General features: G+C 40.7%; 1 protein-coding gene across 5 annotated transcripts in view; it reads right to left on the bottom strand.

The window, feature by feature from the left end:
• The window catches only part of KDM2A (lysine demethylase 2A), a 113,721-nt gene that overhangs the window by 24,514 nt on the left and 68,141 nt on the right, over nucleotides 1-21,066 (bottom strand). For all 5 annotated transcript variants that reach the window (XM_032357604.1, XM_032357602.1, XM_032357601.1 and 2 more), the window contains 6 exons: nucleotides 19,561-19,739; nucleotides 12,175-12,281; nucleotides 11,502-11,595; nucleotides 10,191-10,344; nucleotides 9,061-9,176; nucleotides 2,857-2,983 (listed from right to left, as the gene is read on the bottom strand). In XM_032357604.1, coding sequence (XP_032213495.1) covers nucleotides 2,857-2,983; nucleotides 9,061-9,176; nucleotides 10,191-10,344; nucleotides 11,502-11,595; nucleotides 12,175-12,281; nucleotides 19,561-19,739 — 777 coding nt within the window. The remainder of the gene's footprint in view (nucleotides 1-2,856; nucleotides 2,984-9,060; nucleotides 9,177-10,190; nucleotides 10,345-11,501; nucleotides 11,596-12,174; nucleotides 12,282-19,560; nucleotides 19,740-21,066) is intronic.

Here is a 21,066-nt window from a genome sequence, read left to right as displayed (position 1 = left end):
AGCCCGGTGCAGGGCTCTATCCCAGGACCCTGAGATCATGACCCGAGCCGAAGGCAATGGCTTAATCACTGAGCCACCCAGGCACCCAAAGCTGGGACATTTTAAAATGGTCTCTCCTTATCCCAGCTATGGCCACTTGTTGAAAATCGTAGTTACAGGTAAGAACAGGATCCGGAGTTAGTGGGACAGCTAAGGCAATGATCAACTGATTTTTCAAAAGACTGAAGAGTCCATGAACTGTGTGCTAGAAACAAGTCAGCTGACAATGGCTATAAATTAATTCCAAGTCCAGACTAAAATTTGGGGTTATAATTTCATTAACTTTTTATTTCATTTTATTTATTTATTTGACATAAACAGAGCACAAGCAGGGGGAGTGGCAAGCAGAGGGAGAAGCAAGCTCTTCACTGAGTAGAGAGCCCGATGTGGGGCTCAGTCCCAGGACCCTGGGATCATGATCTGAGCCAAATGTAGACACTTAACCGAGCCACCCAGGTGCCCCTTCATTAACTTTTTAAAAAGCAGACAGTACGAAGCACATACAGTTTTTTTGTTTTGTTTTGTTTTTAAATTTATTTATTTGACAGAGAGAGACCACAAGCAGGCAGAGAGGCAGGCAGAGAGAGAGAGGGAAGCAGGCTCCCTGCTGAGCAGAGACCCCGATACGGGACTCGATCCCAGGACCATGAGATCATGACCCGAGCTGAAGGCAGAGGGCCAACCCAATGAGCCACCCAGGTGCCTGCACATACAGTTTTGTTAAAAGTTTTGGTTATGGGGCGCCTGGGTTACCATTCTCTCTGCCTGCCTCTCTGCCTACTTGTAATCTCTCTCTGTGTCAAATAAATAAAATCTTAAAAAAAAAAAAAAAAAAAAAGCTTTAAAGTTTTGGTCATAAAACTAAACTATGGAATTGAAATCTCAAATATGGGGACGCCTGGGTGGCTCAGTTGGTTGAGCAACTGCCTTCGGCTCAGGTCATGATCCCAGCGTCCTGGGATCGAGTCCCACATCGGGCTCCTTGCTCAGCAGGGAGCCTGCTTCTCCCTCTGCCTCTGCCTGCCATTCTGTCTGCCTGTGCTCGCTCTCTCTCCCTCTCTCTCTCTGACAAATAAATAAAATCTTTAAAAAAAAAAAAAAAGAAATCTCAAATATGGCTAACAAAACAAAGCAAGTGTTTTTAAAAAGATTTTGATAGGGACACCTGGGTGGCTCAGTGGGTTAAAGCCTCTGCCTTCGGCTCAGGTCATGATCCCAGGGTCCTGGAATCAAGCTCCATGTATGACTCTCTGCTCAGCAGGGAGCCTGTTTCCTCCTCTCTCTCTGCCTGCTTCTCTGCCTACTTGTAATCTCTGTCAAATAAATAAATAAAATCTTTTTTAAAAAAAGAAGATTTTGATAGTCAAAATAAAGATCTAATGAAGGAAAAACTGTTAACTGTTCACTGGTCCTTTATGAGGAAAGTAGTAGTAGAAACAGACTCTTCACTATATAGAACCAACCGAGGATCACCAGAGGGGTGGTGGGTGGGGGAGTGGGTGAAACAGGTGATGGGAATTAAGGAGCGCTCTTGCTGTGAGGAGCACCAGGCGCTCTATGGAAGAGCTCAATCACTATACTGTCCACCTGAAACTAATATTACACTGCCTGCTAACTAACTGGGATTTAAGTAAAAACTTAAAAAAAAAAGTATAAAAATTAATTAGCCAATCCAAATGGGAAAACAAGTAATATGTTTATTAGTAATAATTTAGAAAATGTAAGATGGTGCAAAGAAGTAGGTATTAGTCATCCCTTATCCCTCTAACCTTGGATAACAACTCAACAGCTGGTATTTTCTTTCCATCCTTTTTCCTTTCTTTTTTTATAGCGTCTATGTATTTATTTGAGAGAAAGAGGGCATGAGTAAGACGAGGGGCAGAGAGAGAGAGAGAGAGAGAAGCAGATTCCCCGCTGAGCAGGGAGCCCACTGCAGGGCTGGACACCAGGACCCTGAGAGATTAGATCCCAGGACCCTGAGATCACAACCTGATCCGAAGGCAGATGCTTACCTTACTGAACCACCCAGGCACCCCTGAATCTTTTTCATTGCGTATGTGTATGACTATGATTGCGTTGGGATATATGGCATATACAATTAAATTCTGTACCCTGCTTTCATGTACTAGGTGATCATTTTTTATTTTCAAACAAGAATATAAACTATCCTCAAAGGAAAATGCTGAAGCAAAAAAAAATTATCTGGCTTAGATCAAAGATTCTGTGAAAGACATGACCATAGGATGTTACACTGTTGACTCCTCTATACCTCAAGGCATGAAACAACCTAAAAATGTGTAACTAACAAAGTATCTTGCCATCCAATAAAATGGATGGCAAAATATAAGTTGAGGAAACATTAAAGCATAGAGGTTAAGGGTATAGATTTTACAGACTTACCAACTTGACTAAAACTGTAGCTTTCACATTTATAAACTATAGGATCATGGACAGGTTTTTTAATTTCTTTGAAACTTAATGTCACCATCTGTAAAATGAGGATAATACCTACACCTACAGGTAATAACAGAATTTACTCCTTAGTAATGTGCCTGGAATACAGTTAAGAGTTAGCATGACGACATTTAGTTTTTATTGTACCAAAGACCATTCTTTAGATAATAAATATAGTAGAGAAGTGACTATCTTTCTTAAGGAGCTAAGTATTAACAATTCAGACAAAGAGGAGATCCAGATACTTCATGTTGCCTAGTAATTCATGTCTGGGTAGGTGCTCAGCTGTAACCAATGTTCAACTCCAATGAATGAACTTGGTAGTTCCAAGCAGGTAGATGCATGTTCACGCAGGACACTTACCCATACTGAGGGACTCTTTTTGAAATTCCTTAGTTAGGTGGGAGCGGTTTGTTATGCAGTACACATAGCGCTCCAACACGTACCAACACATCTCGTAGTAGAATGGATAACGGAACTTATTTGGAACCTACGTGGGAATAAAATAATGGGAAAAACAAGCTGGTAACAATTTTCAAGGAAAGAGAGTAAGACACACCGTATCAATGCAAAAATTAACCCAGGAAAAACACTCTTGTCAACATCTAGGGTGGCATTTGGAACAAGAACCTAAGTGGATCTGTCAACCTAAAAATTGTCGGTCTTGGGAAATGACCACCAAAATAAAGTTTCAGCACCACTAAGAAGGTATCTTGGGAAAGCATCAAAAGTAAGTTTTGGGACCGAGAGTAAAGTGTTAGAGTACAACACAATACACTTGAGAAAACTGCTTCAGTGTTCTTGGGATACAAAGGTCTGCCAAACAGTCCTACCTTTACGACAGTTCTAACCTGAATTAGAAGGCCACGGGATAAAGAATCTAATGGACAAGAGGACATGAGATGAAGCTATATGCTTTTATTACGTCCTTACCTATAGGACAGTATCATTAGAGAGACCCGTTCTCAAGCTATGCCTAGTCTAGGACACAAGACTGTGTACTTTCCCACCATCAGCTCTTAGCTGGTCTGTACAGTACTTCGCAGTTTGCCCCAATGGCAGGTCCACAAATGAGACTGCTGTACCACATGGCCTAATCAGCCACTGCCTTAGCTCCTTTCATTCCCTCCAGAAGCAGCATGAAATCATTCCAACTGAATAATAACAAAAAGAACTGCCCTTCAGCTCTAGCATAGTCGAAACAAAGGCAAATCAGCATGGATTAATCAGTGAGGAAGACCAACAATGGGGACTACCCTATATATATTTTGCTGTCTTGAAAGCCTAGAGGATAGCTTTCAAAAGGAGAGGCCCAACAATACTTTTAAGATTGTTTTGAATATGCAACTGAGAAGGTTTTCATCTCCTTTTCAAAGCTTCATGTCAGGTAGTATTCCTGAATTAAGGAGATCTGGATGGAAGGCCCTTTTCAAAGTCCTTCACCAGGTCACAAAGCATGACTGTGGAATGAGACTACTTTCCTCATTGCAAAGCAGGAGAGGCAGGTACTTTTCATTAGGTTTCCAATTCAGACAAGCTGGGCTCTAAGTCTGGGCATCTTAAGTGATTACAGTTTTAACAACTAAAAGCAGTGTTTCCTCTTTTATTTTCAAGTCAAATTAGGGGCACCTGGCTGGCTTGGCCGGTAAAGCATGCAATTCTTGATCTCAGGGTCATGAGTTCAAGCCCCACACTGGGCCTAGAGTCTACTTAAAAATACATAAATTAAATTTGTTTTTACAAAGATCAAATTAATTTACTTTTGATAAGGTGTGTGGGGGAACCACAACAATTAACAGATACCAGGTCCACCCAAATTAAATATAAAACACAGGCCTCTCTGCTCACCTTTTACACATATTAACACTTTTCTGGAAGGGTCTTTTTTTTCTTTTTAAAGATTTTATTTATTTACTGAGAGAAAGAGAGACAAGCAGGGGGAGCAGCAGGCAGAGGGACAGGGAAAAGTAGGGTCCCTGCTGAGCAGAGAGCCCAACGCAGGGCTGGATCCCAGGACCCAGGATCATGACCCACACAGAAAGCAGACGTTTTACCAACTAAGCCACCTGGTGCCCTGTGGAAGGGTCTTTATGAAAAGTTCAGGACAACCCAAAATTCTAAAGCCCTTTGGTACTCTGCTGAGAGGTGAGTATTGACAGTTTAAAAAAAAAAAAAAAAAAAGACATTAAACTTTTTTTTACTTGGAACTCATAAGACTGCATTAGAAACACGCAAGATACCACACACCCACCCAACCTGCCTCATTATATTTTACCTTTGTTGCCAGACACCACAGAACATATAAATTTCTAAGACTGGATTATAATTTTTTTGTTTGGGGACTTTTTTTAAATCCTCTTTACGAATTACGGAGCTTTTAAGTGCTATCAGTAGAATAATCACCAACACTCAAGTTTAAATAGTACGGTATTTCCACACTGGCATGGCAAAAGAAACCAAACCAGTGTCTTAATTTATAACACACTTTATTTTTATAAAGTAACATATTAAATGAATGCCAGACTGGTTTTGGCACATAAAAGGTTGGTGTGGAAAGCAATAATAATAATAATAATATCACTGTGTGTACATATGAAGGGGAGTCAATAAAATTTTACAGAAACACCAAGGAGTTCCTTATTTAGAATGAAAGAATTAAACTATATTTAGGGAAAATGGAATAATGTGGTCAGACTGAAATTTGACATTTTCTGATAAACAAAGCCTAGGAATATTAGTTAAATCAAGATCAGTTATTTTAAGTTTAATAGTCTGCAACAAACTGCTAGCAGAGATAAGGTAACTCGTTTCACCTATGCCAGTAAATACACATTCTCCTTTTTTCCCCTCAAACAGAGCAACTTATCAATTAAGTCAGTAACTCAAAGGCATAATAATAGTAATTTTATCCAAAAAAGGGGGAATAGTTTCTAAAACCTAATTTTCAGATTGAATCTTAGAGTAGATAGGTGGTATTACCTCAGAATGATTCTGAGTTAAATAAGAGTACTTTATTATGAAATTACATAAATTTCCTTTTTTGAAAAATCAACTATTTTTTTATTATTGAAATTTCAAACTTAACTATTTTCTTGTAGTTTCATCACTCTTAAAAAACAAACACATATAAACTTCTTGTTAAAAAAAAGAACTTATTAATTTGAGAGAGAGAGCAAGGGTGTATGAGAGAGGGAGCAGGAGACTCCGTGGGGGGGGGGGTCGATCCCAGGACCCCAAGATCATGACCTGAGCTGAAGGCACACACTCAACTGAGCCACCCAGGCACCCTTATAAAAATTTATTTTTTTCAAGATTTTTATTTTATTTGACAGACAGAGATCACAAGTAGGCAGAGAGGCAGGCAGAGAGAGAGAGAGAAGGCTCCCCACTGAGCAGAGAGCCCCATGTAGGGCTTGATCCCAGGACTCTGGGATCATGACCTGAGCTGAAGACAGAGGTTTTAACCCACTGAGCCAACCAGGCACCCCTAAAATTTATTTTAAAAGCACTGCAGGGGCATCTGGGTGGTACAGCTGGTTACATGTTCAACTCTTGGTTCCAGCTCAGGTCATGATCTCAGGATCATGAGGTCAAGCCCGGTGTGGGGCTCCACACTCAACAGGGATCCTGCTTAAGATTCTCTCCCTCTGTGACACGGAGCTCAATCCCAGGACCCTGGGATGACAACCTGAGCCGCTTAATCAACTGAGCCACCCAGGCACCCTAATAAATAAGGGCACTGCATCATCATCATCATTTTTTTTTTCATTTTATTTATTTATTTGACAGAGAGAACACAAGCAGGGGGAGCAGAAGCGGGAGAGGAAGATGCTGGCTCTTAGCTGAGCAGGGAGCCCAAGGTGGGGATTGATCCCAAGACCCCAGGATCATGACCCGAGACGAAGGCAGATGCTCAACTGAGCCACCTAGGCGCCAGAACTGCCTCTTTTTAATTCTAACAGGGAATAACTCCAACACTACTACTCTTGTGTGTAAGTAAGGTAATAGGTAGCTGTTAACCAAAATACAGGTCTCTTCTTTTAAAGATTTTTTTTATTTATTTGAAAGAAAGAGAGACAAGCAGGGGGAGCAGCAGGCGGAGGGAGAAGCAGGTTTCCTGATGAGCAGGGACCCTGACACGCAGGGCTCGATCCCAGGACCCGGGGATCATGACATGCACTGAAGACAGACACTTAATGACTGAGCCACTCAGATGCCCCAAAACACAGGTTTCAAAATAGGAACCAAAATATTTGAGCATGTTCACAATAAATAGGTCAATGACCATTCCTTCTAAAAATTGTAAATTCTTCACTAATTGTGGTATTTTATTGTTTTTAAATTACTTTTTAGATTTTCTTTATTTGAGAGAGAGAGAGAGAGACAGTAAGTGAGCATGAGTGTGGGAGAGGGGCAGAGGGAGGAGACACAGGCTCTCCAGTGAGCAGGGAGCCCCACACAGGGCTTGATCCCAGCACTCTGGGATTTTGACGTCAGCCGGAGGCAGCTGCTTAACCAACTAAGCCACACAGGTGCCAACTGTGATTTTTTAAAATGATTTTATTTACTTATTTCAGAGAGAGCAAAGAGAGAGAGAAAGAAAGAGGGAACACGTGTGAGCACATGATCACAGCGAAGCAACAAAGGGAGAAGAAGACTCCCCTGATGAGCAGGGAGCATGACACGGGGCTCGATCACAGGACCCCGAAATCATGACCAGAGTTGAAGGCAGACGCTCAGGCACCCCCTAACTGCAAATCTTTATTTTTTTATTTTTTATTTTTTTAAGATTTTTATTTATTTATTTGACAGAGAGAGATCACAAGTAGACAGAGAGGCAGGCAGAGAAAGAGAGGAAGGGAAGCAGGCTCCCCGCCTAGCAGAGAGCCCGACGCGGGACTCGATCTCAGGACCCTGAGATCACGACCTGAGCCAAAGGCAGGGGCTTAACCCACTGAGCCATCCATGCGCCCCGTAAATCTTTAAATTTAACTTTGAAAACTTTCAAATCCACCAAAAAGTTTTTTTTTTAAAGATTTTATTTTTATTTTTATTTTTTTAAAGATTTTATTTATTTATTTGAGAGAGAGAGACAGTGAGAGAGAACATGAGCGAGGAGAAGGTCAGAGGGAGAAGCAGACTCCCCATGGAGCTGGGAGTCAATCCCGGGACTCCGGGATCATGACCTGAGCCGAAGGCAGTCGTCCAACCAACTGAGCCACCCAGGCGTCATTTGACAAAGAGAGAGAGATCACAAGTAGGCAGAGAGGCAGGCAGAGAAAGAAGGGGAAGCAAGCTCCCCACCAAGCAGAGAGCCCCATGTGGGGCTCCATCCCAGGATCTTGAGATCATGACCTGAGTTGAAGGCGGAGGCTTAACCCACTGAGCCACCCAGGTGCCCCTCAAATCCACAAAAAAGTTTTAAGAGCAGTGCAGAACACTGCCTACAGCATTATTCGAGATTCACCCCCATCAACATTTCCCCACATTTGCTAATCTCTATTCATCTACCCTGTTATTCTGCTGAACTACTTGAGAGCAAGATGGGAACATCACACCCTCTAAAGACTCTATGCTCTAATTGGTCTTTAAGGTCAATACCATCTATACATTAATCATATGTAATTCAGCCCTTACTGACTTGGGTTCTACTAAAGAATTAAGCCCTATATTCCGAAGACATGGGTTGGCCAGCAAACAGCAGCGAGTGGATTTGGTCTGCTGCCTATTTTTGCAAGCCCTGCGAGCTAAGAGGGTTTTTTACATTTTTAAAGGACTGAAAAAAAAACCCCAACAACTAAAATTAGAGCACTTTGTTTTATGGGAAAACTATATGAAATTCAAATTTCAGTGTCCTTAAATAAAATTATTTTATTTGAGCCATTCTCATTCGTTTAAGTATTTCATTCTACAAGGCAGTTAAGTACTTGCAGCAGATCCTATATGGCCCACAGAGCCTAAAACATTCACTATCTGATTCTTTACAGAAAAAGTTTTGCCAACTCTCGCAAGGGCATCCACTACGTTGTAAGTACCTAACTTTTTTCCTTTATATCTAGAATGGTATCAGCTACGTACCCTCCCAGGGAAAACCTAGAAAATAAGATGAACCAATCATTTTCTGAAGGACTTCATTCTCTCAAGGAACCCCAGATGGGAAAAGCAGTATGTACCCTGAATTATTCAAATACAACGGTTTGGGTGGGGCATTCTAATTGGAGTAAAGATACATGAACTCACACTGTGACTCCTGACTTGATATATCTTATTACATCGAATTATTCTAAGACGATAAAATTTAAAAACATCAATTACCAAATGTCCATTTCTAGCCCTATAAAAATCCAAGATACCAAGAACCTCAAAGAATTAGAGTCCTCCAAATTAAGCATGTAAATCTTGTTAAAGCTTTCCTCTCAGTGTCCCTGAAATGTAAACAATGTATTTTTTTTTTTTTTTAAACTCAGGAAAAATTGAAGTTTTGAGGTAACTACCCATGAATCTCTTATAACATCTCTTAAATGGCGGTCATCTCTTCCACATCCAGTTCTATGCAGAATTACTCACCCGTGTTCGATCTTCAATGTTGTATATTTTTAACTGCATGGGGATATTGAAGCTATGCAAAAAATTGCCTCCAAAGACTAATGTGTCTGTAGGAGTATACACAGCATGAATCCAGCCTAGAAGAAAGGAGTGGAGGGGCAATGGCTTTAGCACATGTTATAACACGGCATTCTCAGAGACCTGGTAAAAGACTCCTAGATCACACATTTTACTCTGATTCTGCCACTTAGTGGTTGGTCAAATTATTTAATCTCTTGCAGCCTCAATATCCTCTATAAAAATTAAACTTTATATGGTTGTTAGTAAGCATTAAATCAGAAAATGCACGTAAAGTGTTTAGCATACAGCAAGTTTAACAAATGCTGTTTCTACTTACGGGAGCACCTACTGTGAAGGTGTAGTACCAGAGATTACACATGTATTTCCGTTTATCCCTCACAACAGAATGTGACAGATTTAAATATTTGACCAATGTGGTATTAGCAGGTAAATACACAGAATTAAATACACGTCTGTGATTCCAAAATCTGTGTTCTATTTATTTTAGGACTAGTGACCCAATAAAAATATCACTAATTTCTACACCCCTTGCAGCCATCCCTTAGAACAGGGAGCTCTTATCTGGACGTTAGATACCGCATGCTGACCAGGTCTTATCCTTAACAGACTCTGATTACCTAGAGCTAATGTGGGGCCCAAACATGTAAATCTGAAAAGCCACCACTGGTGATTTTTTTTTTTTTTTTTTTTAAGATTTTGCTGACTTGAGAGAGAATGCACAGAGCAAGAGCGAGAGCATGAATGGGGAGGGAGAAGCAGGCTCCCCTCTGGGCAGCGAGACCAACGTGGGTCTCAATCCCAGGACCCTGGGATCCTGACCTGAGCTGAAGGCAGACATTCACCGACTTAGCCACCCAAGCGCCCCACCACTGGCAATTCTGATTTTAGTGGAAAATCAGTGCTTTTTTAAAAAATCCAAATTGTTTGCATCTGATACTCCATAATGACTGAAAAGGACACTATTGTTTTCTGCCCACCCAATTATCACCATTCTTGGTGGTAATCCATCAATTCTTTTTCTCAAAGAAAAGAAAGTGGCTAAACAACCCCTTTTTCCCCATCCTGCTTACCTGAGGGAATGACGAAGGTATAGCCCTGCTTGAGCTCAATGCGCTGGCAATCTGACACCCGGTCACCCAGAAAGATGTCTCCCTGTTTCCCTGACAGCAGCCAATTCTCGTACAGCTCCAGGTTGTGGGCTGTAGGGGGGATGAGCCAGAAGACCTGTGAGTTAAAAAACTTCAGTCTGTTAACAGCTATTGACATGACCAGTCGTCTCCCTCAACTAATAAATGGGTACAAGGTAAGGTCAAGAGGTAGAAGAGCAACAAGCAATTCCCTTAGCTTACAGAACCTGACCATTTGGGAAATTCTAGAGGCCCTAAAGAAGTAGATCTTTTTTTGACTTGTTGAAATGGTATTAGAGCTTCTTGGGGGTTTGACTGTAGAGTCCAGAACAGATCCAGGGCTGAGAGAGAAGCGGTGTATTCAGTTTGTTACCTAAATAGTCCCTTACTTGCCCCTAGCTATCTGGCCTCTACAGTCCTAAGAAGGACAGTTAGGTACAATGTCTTGAAGAGACAGGCCTAGGTTGCTTTGTTCTAGGGTAGTAACCACGATCAAAATGACAAAACTTAAGATACCAGTTAAATGAATCCAAAGTAAACAAAATGTCTTTGGATTTGGAGGTACAGTTGTTCTAAATTAAGACTTCCTATTTTAAAAGCATCGGTTTTCATTCTAGTTCTACTTTTTTCTCTGACAAAGCATCCACTTCCAGCAAGGGGAAAAAAGGGTAACCATAGGAGTACAATTCTATAAACCTGACATTAATTCCAGATTTCTGTTCTCACACAGCATTTAGAAACAATCTGGTAAGATGGAATATAGTTCTTTCTGAATGAGAATAGTATTTCAAAATCTATTCATACCCTTAGAGAGGACTTAAAGGCTTCCTTTGACCAAATTTCAGATCAATGCCTTCATATAGGAAAAGGTGGTCTGAATTCTAATTTCTGATATCGTTGTGAATCTATACAAAATTTCTGTTGCCTTCTACTTCGTTATTACACTTCGAGGTAGAAAAATTATCCTGTCTTCCTAAAACCACTCCCTTGCCTTCATGTGGAGAATTCGCCCTGGGAATCTAAAAACAGGACTGTTGAGTTTTACTAAGTACTGTGCCAATATTGGTGTAATGACAGCAGACCAGATGAATACTAATTCCTACTGAAGTCTAGCCAAGAAGGTCAACTTAATCTATGAAACAGGGGACAATTCTCTAACAGATTCATTTTCAGGGTATATTAAGCATGCATGAACTGAAGCAGAATCATAAAGTCAGCTTCAGAGTCCAACCCCCATCATGACTATGACCGTACCTTTCCCCCTTGATGGATGTGATACCAAACAGAGGTACCACCAAAGTCCACATGGAAGTCAGTATAGCAGCCTCGAACACTCATTAGACAGTACCTGACCCAAAAAAAGCAGCAGCATTAGTGCACTGATTAAAAAGAGAGCCTGCTCTACCCCAATGCCACACTCTCCCCTTTCACACACTATCCCACTTTTGTGCCTAATCAATTCCCAGTGAGAGGAATGCAGTTTCAAATCATTGTAATATCAGACCATACATTTTCTTTAACCTATGTAGTCATGGTTATGACACTTTTACATACACTCTCTCCTTCGAACTGTAAAGCCTACTGCTTAAAAAATTCATCTTTTGGGGGGAGGATTTTATTTATTTATTTATTTATTTGGGAGACAAAGTAAGAGAGAGAGAGAGCGAGCGAGCATGAGATGGGAGAGGGTCAGAGGGAGCAGCACACTTCCCACTGGGCAGAGTCTGAAGCAGGACTCGATCCTGGGACTCCAGGATCATGACTTGAGCTGCAAGCAGTCTCTTAACCAACTGAGCCACCCAGGCGCCCAAGAATTCATCTCTTTGATCATTTAGGACATAGAGCAAGGCTGTGAAGGGAGGAACCAGTCCTTGCTATCACTTTGACTTCCCAACGCACCTGAGGAAATTCAGGAAAAGCCACTTACTTCTGTACTTTGGGGTACTGCATCTCCAAGATGGCATTTGTTGATTCAGTCTGACTCTCCTTCAGATGCCTTGGCCACATGTTGTCTACCCAGTCAATGAAATCCACCTTTAAAAAGGAGGAGGAAACATTTAGGATTCAATGGGAGGACTGGGATTAAAGAGAATTTTAAAGTCAGGAAAACAGAATTTCTCAATTCTGTCTGAAAGACTACACTTCATTTATTTTACTGACTTTTTTTTCCTTTAAGTAGGCTCCACACCCAACGTGGAGCCCAACGCAGGGCCTGAACTCATGACCCTCAGACTAAGACCTGAGCTCAGATCAAGTCTGACACTTTACCAGCTGAGCCACCTAGGGACCCCTGAAAGACTATAATTTAATTATGAACAAGCAATCTGTTGGTGAATCATGGGGTCAGCAGCAAACACTCTAGAAATCATTATTCAGTGAGAACAAAGATTAATGGTTCCATCAACATGATCATAAAGATAGATCTAAGCAAAATGAAGTCACAGTATCTCTTCTGCGTCAGTAATGGCAGAATCAGCTGTCTTTTTCTGATTCAATAAAAGGCACTGTCTGGAATGTACTGATAAATTTATCAGAAGATGTAACACTGTTAGAGCAGCTCAACTGTCAAAAATAGAAATAAATAATTTTTTTGGAAAAGGAAAGAAATCCTATAGTCTGCTATAGAATCTATTAGGTTAGGAATCAGAACTTCCAGGGCTGTTATGTTTTCTCAGGATCACATGCAAGTCCCTGGAACTCATTTGTAAAATGAGGATAATTAACTCAAAGTGATATTATGAGGATTACATGTAAATACATGTTAAAATTTTCAAAAATAATGTTGTAAGAATTTAGAAATCTAATTCACTCATTCATGCATGCATGCATTCATTCATCCATTAATAAGATTTATCTGAAAGAGAAAAAGCATGAGAGAGAACACACAAGGTGGGGAGAGGGGCAGAGAGAGAGGTAAAAGCAGACTCCCTGCTGAGCAGGGAGCCCAGTGTGGGGCTGGATCCCAGGATCCCAATCCCAAGACCCCAGAATCATGACCTGAGTGAGACTTTAGCCAACTATGACATCCAGGAGCCCTGGAATCTATTTTAAATATGTGTTGAAAGAAGAAGTGAAAATAGTATGAACTTATTTGCACTTTATAATGAATTGTAGCATGTCATGTACCTCCAAACGTGTGTACCTCCCCACCACTGACCTCCAAGAAACAGTCTCAGGTAGCTAATTTATTGTGAGCCAAACCATGAATTCAGTACAATATTGACACAGTAAATATCTAGCTTAATGCTATAAAACACATGTATCTGCTAAGCTTTCCAACAAAATCTTTCATGTGATCATTTACTTCCCTTATAACACAAACCTGGACAAATGCATAAAATCTGTGCATAGTGACGTGAGGGAGGTGTCTAGGGGAACACTCAGATGTAAACTGTGGGAGTGGCTAGAAGGGATCACCAATGACATGCAAATTGAAGAGCAACAAATTAAAAGTTAACTTGCTACTTTACCTTAAAGGATTTCTGTTCAGGGAGCCAAGAGTTTTAACCTAACACCCACTGGGCCTAGAACACTGAATGAACTCTAGCTTCCTTTCTTTCCCTCAAACAGTATCTACTTTCTGTTCTCTTCATGTAGTGGTCAGCATCTCCCAACTCCTGGTATTCTCCTTTGGAAAGTCTTTTTTTTTTTTTTTTTTTTTAAAGATTTCATTTATTTATTTGACAGAGAGATCACAAGTAGACAGAGAGAGAGAGGGAAGCAGGGTCCCTGATGAGCAGAGAGCCCGATGAGGGACTCGATTCCAGGACCCTGGGATCATGACCCGAGCTGAAGGCAAAGGCTTTAACCCACTGAGCCACCCAGGTGCCTCCTTTGGAAAGTCTTTAAAGAAGAATGAAGATCTTACTTGCTCAAGACATCACAAATTCTTATGTCTGGATGGGGAAAGGAAGGGTTAAGAACACATGGGTATTTTTTTTTTAATCAATTGTTCATTCAGAGAAACCTGAATTTCTTTGGCCAGAAATTGGATGCCCACCTGCAGCAATAAGTTACACTTCCAGGCCTCTCTTTAACTGGTATTATTAGGTATCATCTGACTACCGAGAATATTGTGTTAAGGTACTCATACTTTTCTCCTTAAATTAATCTTTTAGGCTCTGGATAGGCCTTTTGCTAAATGGCCAGTTCCATGTGAGAGCAAGTCTCCCATAAGGGTAATCACCAGTTCTACCTGTTCTGCATCAATATTAGGGCCAAACTGATAAGAAGTCCAATACCTAGGAATTCATCTATTCATCTGCTGCGTGCACACACACACGCACAAAACTCATGGCCTTCCATGAACTAATTTCCCTACTACCAATTTGCATATTTTATATGTTGCTTTTAATCTACCTCTCAGGTACTGCTGGAACGACAGCAGAAAACAATCTCTCTCTTCTCACGAGAGAATCCCACTTTATGCTAACATCCCAGAAAAGGCACCAAAAGGCTGCCCACCTTTCTCTCCCTATGCCTACTTTTACACAGAGGACTCCTTCTGTTTGGAATTTTGGTTTTTGTTCTGTCTCCTTATTTCCTTCCTATCAAGCTTAGCTATCACTTCTTCCAAAGAGCTTCCCCTCCCTAATTCTCCTCCAGTTTGTTTGTGGGGGGGTGCTTCCTATTGTCCCCACAACACTGTATTTATTCACTTCTGAGGCACTCATCATTATCGTGGTTTGCAGAAATGTCCATCCTCTGGTTTTTCTTCCTGGTGAGACTTTAAGCTCTTTGAGAATGAGAATGACCTTATTTTCCACAGGTCCTCTAACACCTAGCATAGCGCTCAGCATGTGGCAGGTACTTGAACTAATAATAAGCTAACTCTGAAGGTGTGAATGACATAGAGAACAATAGATTATGTACTTTATGTGAAAGATTATTACATGAATGAGATTTACTCAAACTCACTGAAATGTACACTTAAAATGAGTATACTTTATTGTGTGTCAACTGTACCTCAATAAAGTTGATTTCTGAAAAAGCATTATTGAGATATATTAGAAAAGACCTAGATAAATGGAGACACACTGTGGGGGGAAAAATACTCTAGTAAATAAATAAATACCCCAGCAGAATAAGCATATTACTGCCTACATAGTAAGGTCATCAAAAGCTTTTCTGCTTTCAGGAGGTGACCTTGGTAATAGCTCACTCAATCTTCCTGAACATGATTTGGGTCTCTAAAAAATACCGAAGCATTGTTCTCTGCCCTCTAAAGAATTTTCTATTTTTGAGTCCTTCCATAGTTCTACTCCTTCATTTAATGGTTCGTTATTTTTCTGTTAAATGATGCAGCATTTTTATCATTAAAAGGACAAAATGAACAAATCAAGAATGTTACAAAAAGGGCTTCCTATGTAATGACACATTTCTAAATTTTAAGAATGGAAAAGTATGCATCAATTCTACTTTTCTTTTTTTTAGAAAGATTTTATTTATAAATCCGAGAGAGAGAGGGAGTGCCCACCCATGCAAGTAGAGGGAGAAGCAGAGGGAGAGGGACAGGCAGATTCCCTGCCAAGCACAGAGCCCCAACGTGGGGCCTCATACTACAACCTGAGAGTACCATCAAGCCAAAACCTTAACCAAATGAGCCACCCAGGCGCCCCATAGGTTTTACTTTCATAGCTACAATCACTTTTTTTTCTTAAGACTTATTTATTTATTTATTTATTTATTTGACAGACAGAGATTACAAATAGGCAGAGAGGCAGGCTGAGAGAGAGAGGAGGAAGCAGGCTCCCTCCTGAGCAGAGAGCCTGATGTGGGGCTCGATCCTAGGACCCTGGGATCATGACTTGAGCTGAAGGCAGAGGCTTTAACCCACTGAGCCACCCAGGCACCCGCTACAATCACTTTTAAATTGAAATTTAAAAAATATTAACAATGTTCATTTGTAAATATTATAAACAATTTATAAACAATGTTACAGTGATTCTTACATTCCTCTCTATTTTAAACTAATGAATTGTGCCTTAAAAAATAATTTTTTTAAAGCAAGCTCTATGCTCAACATGGGGCTTGAACATATGACCCCGAGATCAAGAGCTGCAGGTCCTTTTTTTTTTAAACAGATTTTATTTATTTATTTGACAGACAGAGATCTCAAGTAGGCAGAGAGGGAGGCAGACAGAGACCCTGATGCGGGGCTTGATCCCAGGACCCCGGGATCATGACCTGAGCTGAAGGCAGAGGCTTTAACCCACTGAGCCATCCAGGTGCCCCAAAAGCTGCATGTTCTACCTACTGAGCCAGCCAGGCGCCCTTTATTCTTTGTTATGTGGACCACGTCTGACTAATAATAAGATTAAATCCTTTCTTTTTTCTTTGAAGATTTATTTATTTGAGAGACGGACAGTGCATTGGGGGGAAGAGGGAGAGAATCCTTTAAGCAGACTCCACACTCAGAGCCTAAGAAGGGGCTTGATCTCAAGACCCTGACATCCCTACCTGAGCCAAAACCAAGAGCCAGATGCTTAACCAACTGTGCCACCTATGTGCCCCTAACAAAGCTAGATTCTAACCACCTGTCTTCTTGTATTTCCACATGACCAGGTGATAATTAATGTAAAAAGAATTTTTATCATCCTAGGGAGATAAAGTTTTCCTAATGAGAAATTCTGTATTTATTTTTCATTTATTCTATTTTCTTTCTTTTTTTTTTTTGAGAGAACCAGTGGGGAAAGGCAGAGGGGGAGAGAGAGAAAACCTTTTTTTTTTTTTCCCTTAAGATTTTATTTATTTATTGGAGAGAGAGGGAAAAGAGGGAACATGAGCAGGAAGAGAGGCAGAGGCAGAGGGAGAAGAAGGCTCTCCATTGAGCAGGAAGCCCAACGAGGGGCTCCATCCCAGGATCCAGGGATCATGACCGGAGCCGAAGGCAGTTGCTTCACCGAATGAGCCACCGAGGTGCCTGGGGAGAGAATCTTAAGCAGGCTCCAAGCTCGACAAGGAGCCTGATGCAGGACCTGATCTCACAACCCTGAGATCATGACCCAAATAAAATCAAGACTCAGAGGCACCTCGGTGGCTCAGTGGGTTAAAGCCTCTGCCTTCAGCTCGTCATGATCCCAGGGTTCTGGGATCGAGCCCTGCATCAGGCTCTCTGCTCAGCGGGGAGCCTGCTTCCTCCTCTCTCTCTCTCTGCCTGCCTCTCTGGCTACTTGTGATCTCTGTCGAATAAATAAAATCTTAAAAAAAAAAAAATCAAGACTCAGATGGTTCATCAATGGAGCCACCTATAGCACCCCTTATTTTTTATTTTTTAAAATATGGGGCTGGGATGGACCCTAATGTGGAGCCCAACCTCGGGCTTGAACTCACAACCCTGGGGTCAAGAGAGGAAGAGCAGGACACAAGGGGTGCCTGGGTGGCTTAATCGGTTAAGTATCTGCCTTCAGCTCAGGTCATGATCTCAGGTTCCTGGGACTGAGCCCCTCATGGGGACTCTGCAGGATGGGGAGTCTGCTTCTCACTCTCACTCTTCCTCTCACACACAAATACATAAAACCTTGAGAAAAAAAAGAAAAAGAAAAAAAGAGTAGGACATTTAAGTGACTGAGCCCCCAGGCACCCCAAGAAAATCTCTATTTAGTTGTAGGATCTCCAGTAACAAGAAGCAATGACAAAAAATTATATACTGTCTCTTCAGATAATAGTGAAATACTGAGAACATTTTCCTGTTGGTCTCTACATTATCCATGTCTTATGATAATAACATTACTAGTAAGCTGAATATAGGTGTATATATAAAATAACTATTAAAAGCAATTATCATATTTTAACTTTAAAAGTCAAAAGGTGTGATAGGGATAATTTAAATGAATAGAATAAAACACCGACATCTTGGGGCACCTGGGTGGCTAAGTGGGTTAAGCTTCGGCTCAAGTCATAATCCTAGGGTCCTGGGATGGAGCCCCGAGTTGGGCTCTCTGCTCAGCAGGGAGCCTGCTTCTCCCTCTCTCTCTGCCTGCCTGCCTACTTGTGATCTCTGTCAAATAAAGAAATAAAATCTTTAAAAAAACACAAAACCACTAAGATCTTGACTTTTTTATTGTTATTTTTAAAAGATTTGTTTATTTAGTTGGGGGAGGGGGGACAAGCAGTGGGGAGGGCAGAGGAAGAGGGAGAAGCAGATTCCCCACTGAGCAGGGAGTCCAGTGTAGGGCTTGATCCTAAGACCCTGAGACCATAACCTGACCTGAAGGCACATGCCCAACTGACTGAGCCACTTAGGCACCCAAGATCTTGACTTCAAAACAAATGATTAGGGGCGCCTGGGTGGCTCAGTCATTAAGCGTCTGCCTTCAACTCAGGTCATGATCCCAAGGTACTGGGACTGAGCCCCACGTCAGGCTTCCTGCTGTGCAGGAACCTGCTTCTCCCTCTCCCTGCCACTCCCCCTGCTTGTTCTCTCTCTCTCTCTCACTCTCTCGCTCTGTCAAATAAATAAAATCTTAAAAAAAAAAACAAAACAAAAGAAATGATTAGAATGTTGCTAGTTCTGCTATTCCATACCTAATATATAACTCAAGTGAGTTGTGACACAGGAATTAAATGAATAAAAATGGTCCAAAAATGACTAGGCATATTTCAAAAGTGAAGTAAGTGTTTCAACATTCTGTAGACAGCTACTACTTTGCAAAGAGATGAGCTAAATCAGCATCTACCCTCAGGAGAGTGAAGGATCAAAAACAAACAACTTTCCCTTAGGATGGTTTGTCAGTTTACTAGCCATCCAGTGGAATCTGCTCCAGAAACCATCTCATAAAAATGATCACTTGTCTCTAAAATAGTTTTCCCTCAAGCTTTTTAGAGTGATTTTAAGGGTGTCTGGGTGGCTCAGTGGGTTAAAGCCTCTGCCTTCGGCTCAGGTCCTGATCCCAGGGTTCTGGGATAGAGCCCCGCATCAGGCTCTCTGCTCAGCAGGGAGACTGCTTCCCCTCTCTCTCTTTCTGTCTGCCTCTCTGCCTACTTGTGATCTCTGTCAAATAAATAAATAAAATCTTAAAAAAAAAAAAAAAAAAAAAAGAGTGAATTTTAAGACAGTTCTCCACTCCATGCAAAGACCAATGTTATTCTTAAATTAGGTTACTGCTGATCAGAACTAAATGGCCCCTCCCCATATAAAATTAAGTGATTTTTAAAAATAATGAACTTCCTAAAAATGAAGGTTATTATCAAATTGTCTTGTTTATCAATTTCATCTTGGTATGTATAAAAAGTTACAGATTCTCCCATTCTCCCATTGTATAAACAACCCTCTTGGTGACAATGAAAACGTGGAAAAAATTATTAGACTAACCGTGGAGGGCCTCTGCACCATGTTCTCCAGCCTGGTGTGGCTGAACTCTAGACTGATGACATTATAGAGTTTTTCTCGCTCCTCCTCTGGAGTCTCATAGTAGCGTGTCCACTGAGCCATGGTCATTTCAATGCCTTTCTGTGTGTTCACATCCATGACATCCACCATGCGACGACTCCCTGCCATGAAAGATGTATCAATCATCTCCACTGAGCCACTATTATCCTTAATATATTAAGAATATAAAACAAAAGTGGAAGGAAACAAGCTATCCTTTATTTAGGATACTCAGGAATAAAGAATTGTCACTCAAAAGGATAATCAATAGAAAATAAAACCACGGAGAGTCGAAAAGACAACAGGTAATATTAAAAGCAACTCCCTATGGCATGTTTCTATATGGTCAAGAAACAAATCTTATATTCAGTATCTCACTCAATTCCATCAATTCTAAATGTTAAGTACTAAATTTTGATTTCATAGGCGAGAATATAGGTAGTAGGTAACCTCCAGGACAAAAATCCTGGACCAACTCTACAGTCAATGTTCTTATCCACCGAGCTACATTGTTTTAAAGAGTCTGAGGACCTAGATCCATCTTACAATTTGAATAAAGGATACAAAATAGTGATATATTATTTTGTTTAAAAGAGTTATTTCCCAGACCTGTTAAGCATTTCTAATATAAACCCCCCTTTTCATTCATTTAACAAATATTCACTGAATGATAAAAAAGACACCATGATGGACATAAAGACTGGTATCAGATTCTCAACTAACTGTAACAACTACAACAAAAGGCAGAATGCACAAAACAGTATGGGGGAAAAAACACCAACTTCAAAGCCAACAATACCTAAATTTAAATCTCATCTCTAATAATAGTTGGGAAAGTTACTTAATTTCTGTGCACCTCAATATCTTCTGTAACTTGGGAATAATACCACCTTGTAAGCTGCTGTGTGGATTTAGTCAATGAAATAAATTGTTTAATACAAGTAGGTGTCAATTAAAAAGTAGTAAAAATAAAAGGATTTTTTTTCTTAAATAACACTGTACTGACTAGAGAAGCCTTTTAGGAAAAGAAGAGACATTTAGGCTGGGCCTTAGAATAAACAGAATCTAAACAAGAAAGAGTCAACAGAGAATTGTGAGCAGAGGCAGCAGCTTAAGAGAAGATATGGAAAGGCAGGACAGCTTTAAAAAGTTAAGATTACAGTGATCAAGAAAGGGAAAGAGAGAGAGAGAATAAAAGGCTGCTGTGTAATATTAAGAATACTGCTCGATTTGTAAGAAACTAACAAACACCTACTATATACCTGGACTTCATGGGTTTAACAAGTAGTACAAGACCTGGTCCCCTGCCTCCCAGAAGTATGGAGTCTCGTCACACATCAGAGATAAGAGGAGGACAAGACTACCACAAGAATATGGCCACAATAAAGTAGACATGGCGGAATACAATAAAATACAACTGATAATATAAGGCAATGAATCACACGTACC

The sequence above is a fragment of the Mustela erminea genome, chromosome 9 (genome assembly GCF_009829155.1).
Source record: "Mustela erminea isolate mMusErm1 chromosome 9, mMusErm1.Pri, whole genome shotgun sequence".
Classification (NCBI taxonomy): domain Eukaryota; kingdom Metazoa; phylum Chordata; class Mammalia; order Carnivora; family Mustelidae; genus Mustela; species Mustela erminea.
This window is presented reverse-complemented; position numbering and strand designations above follow the sequence as displayed.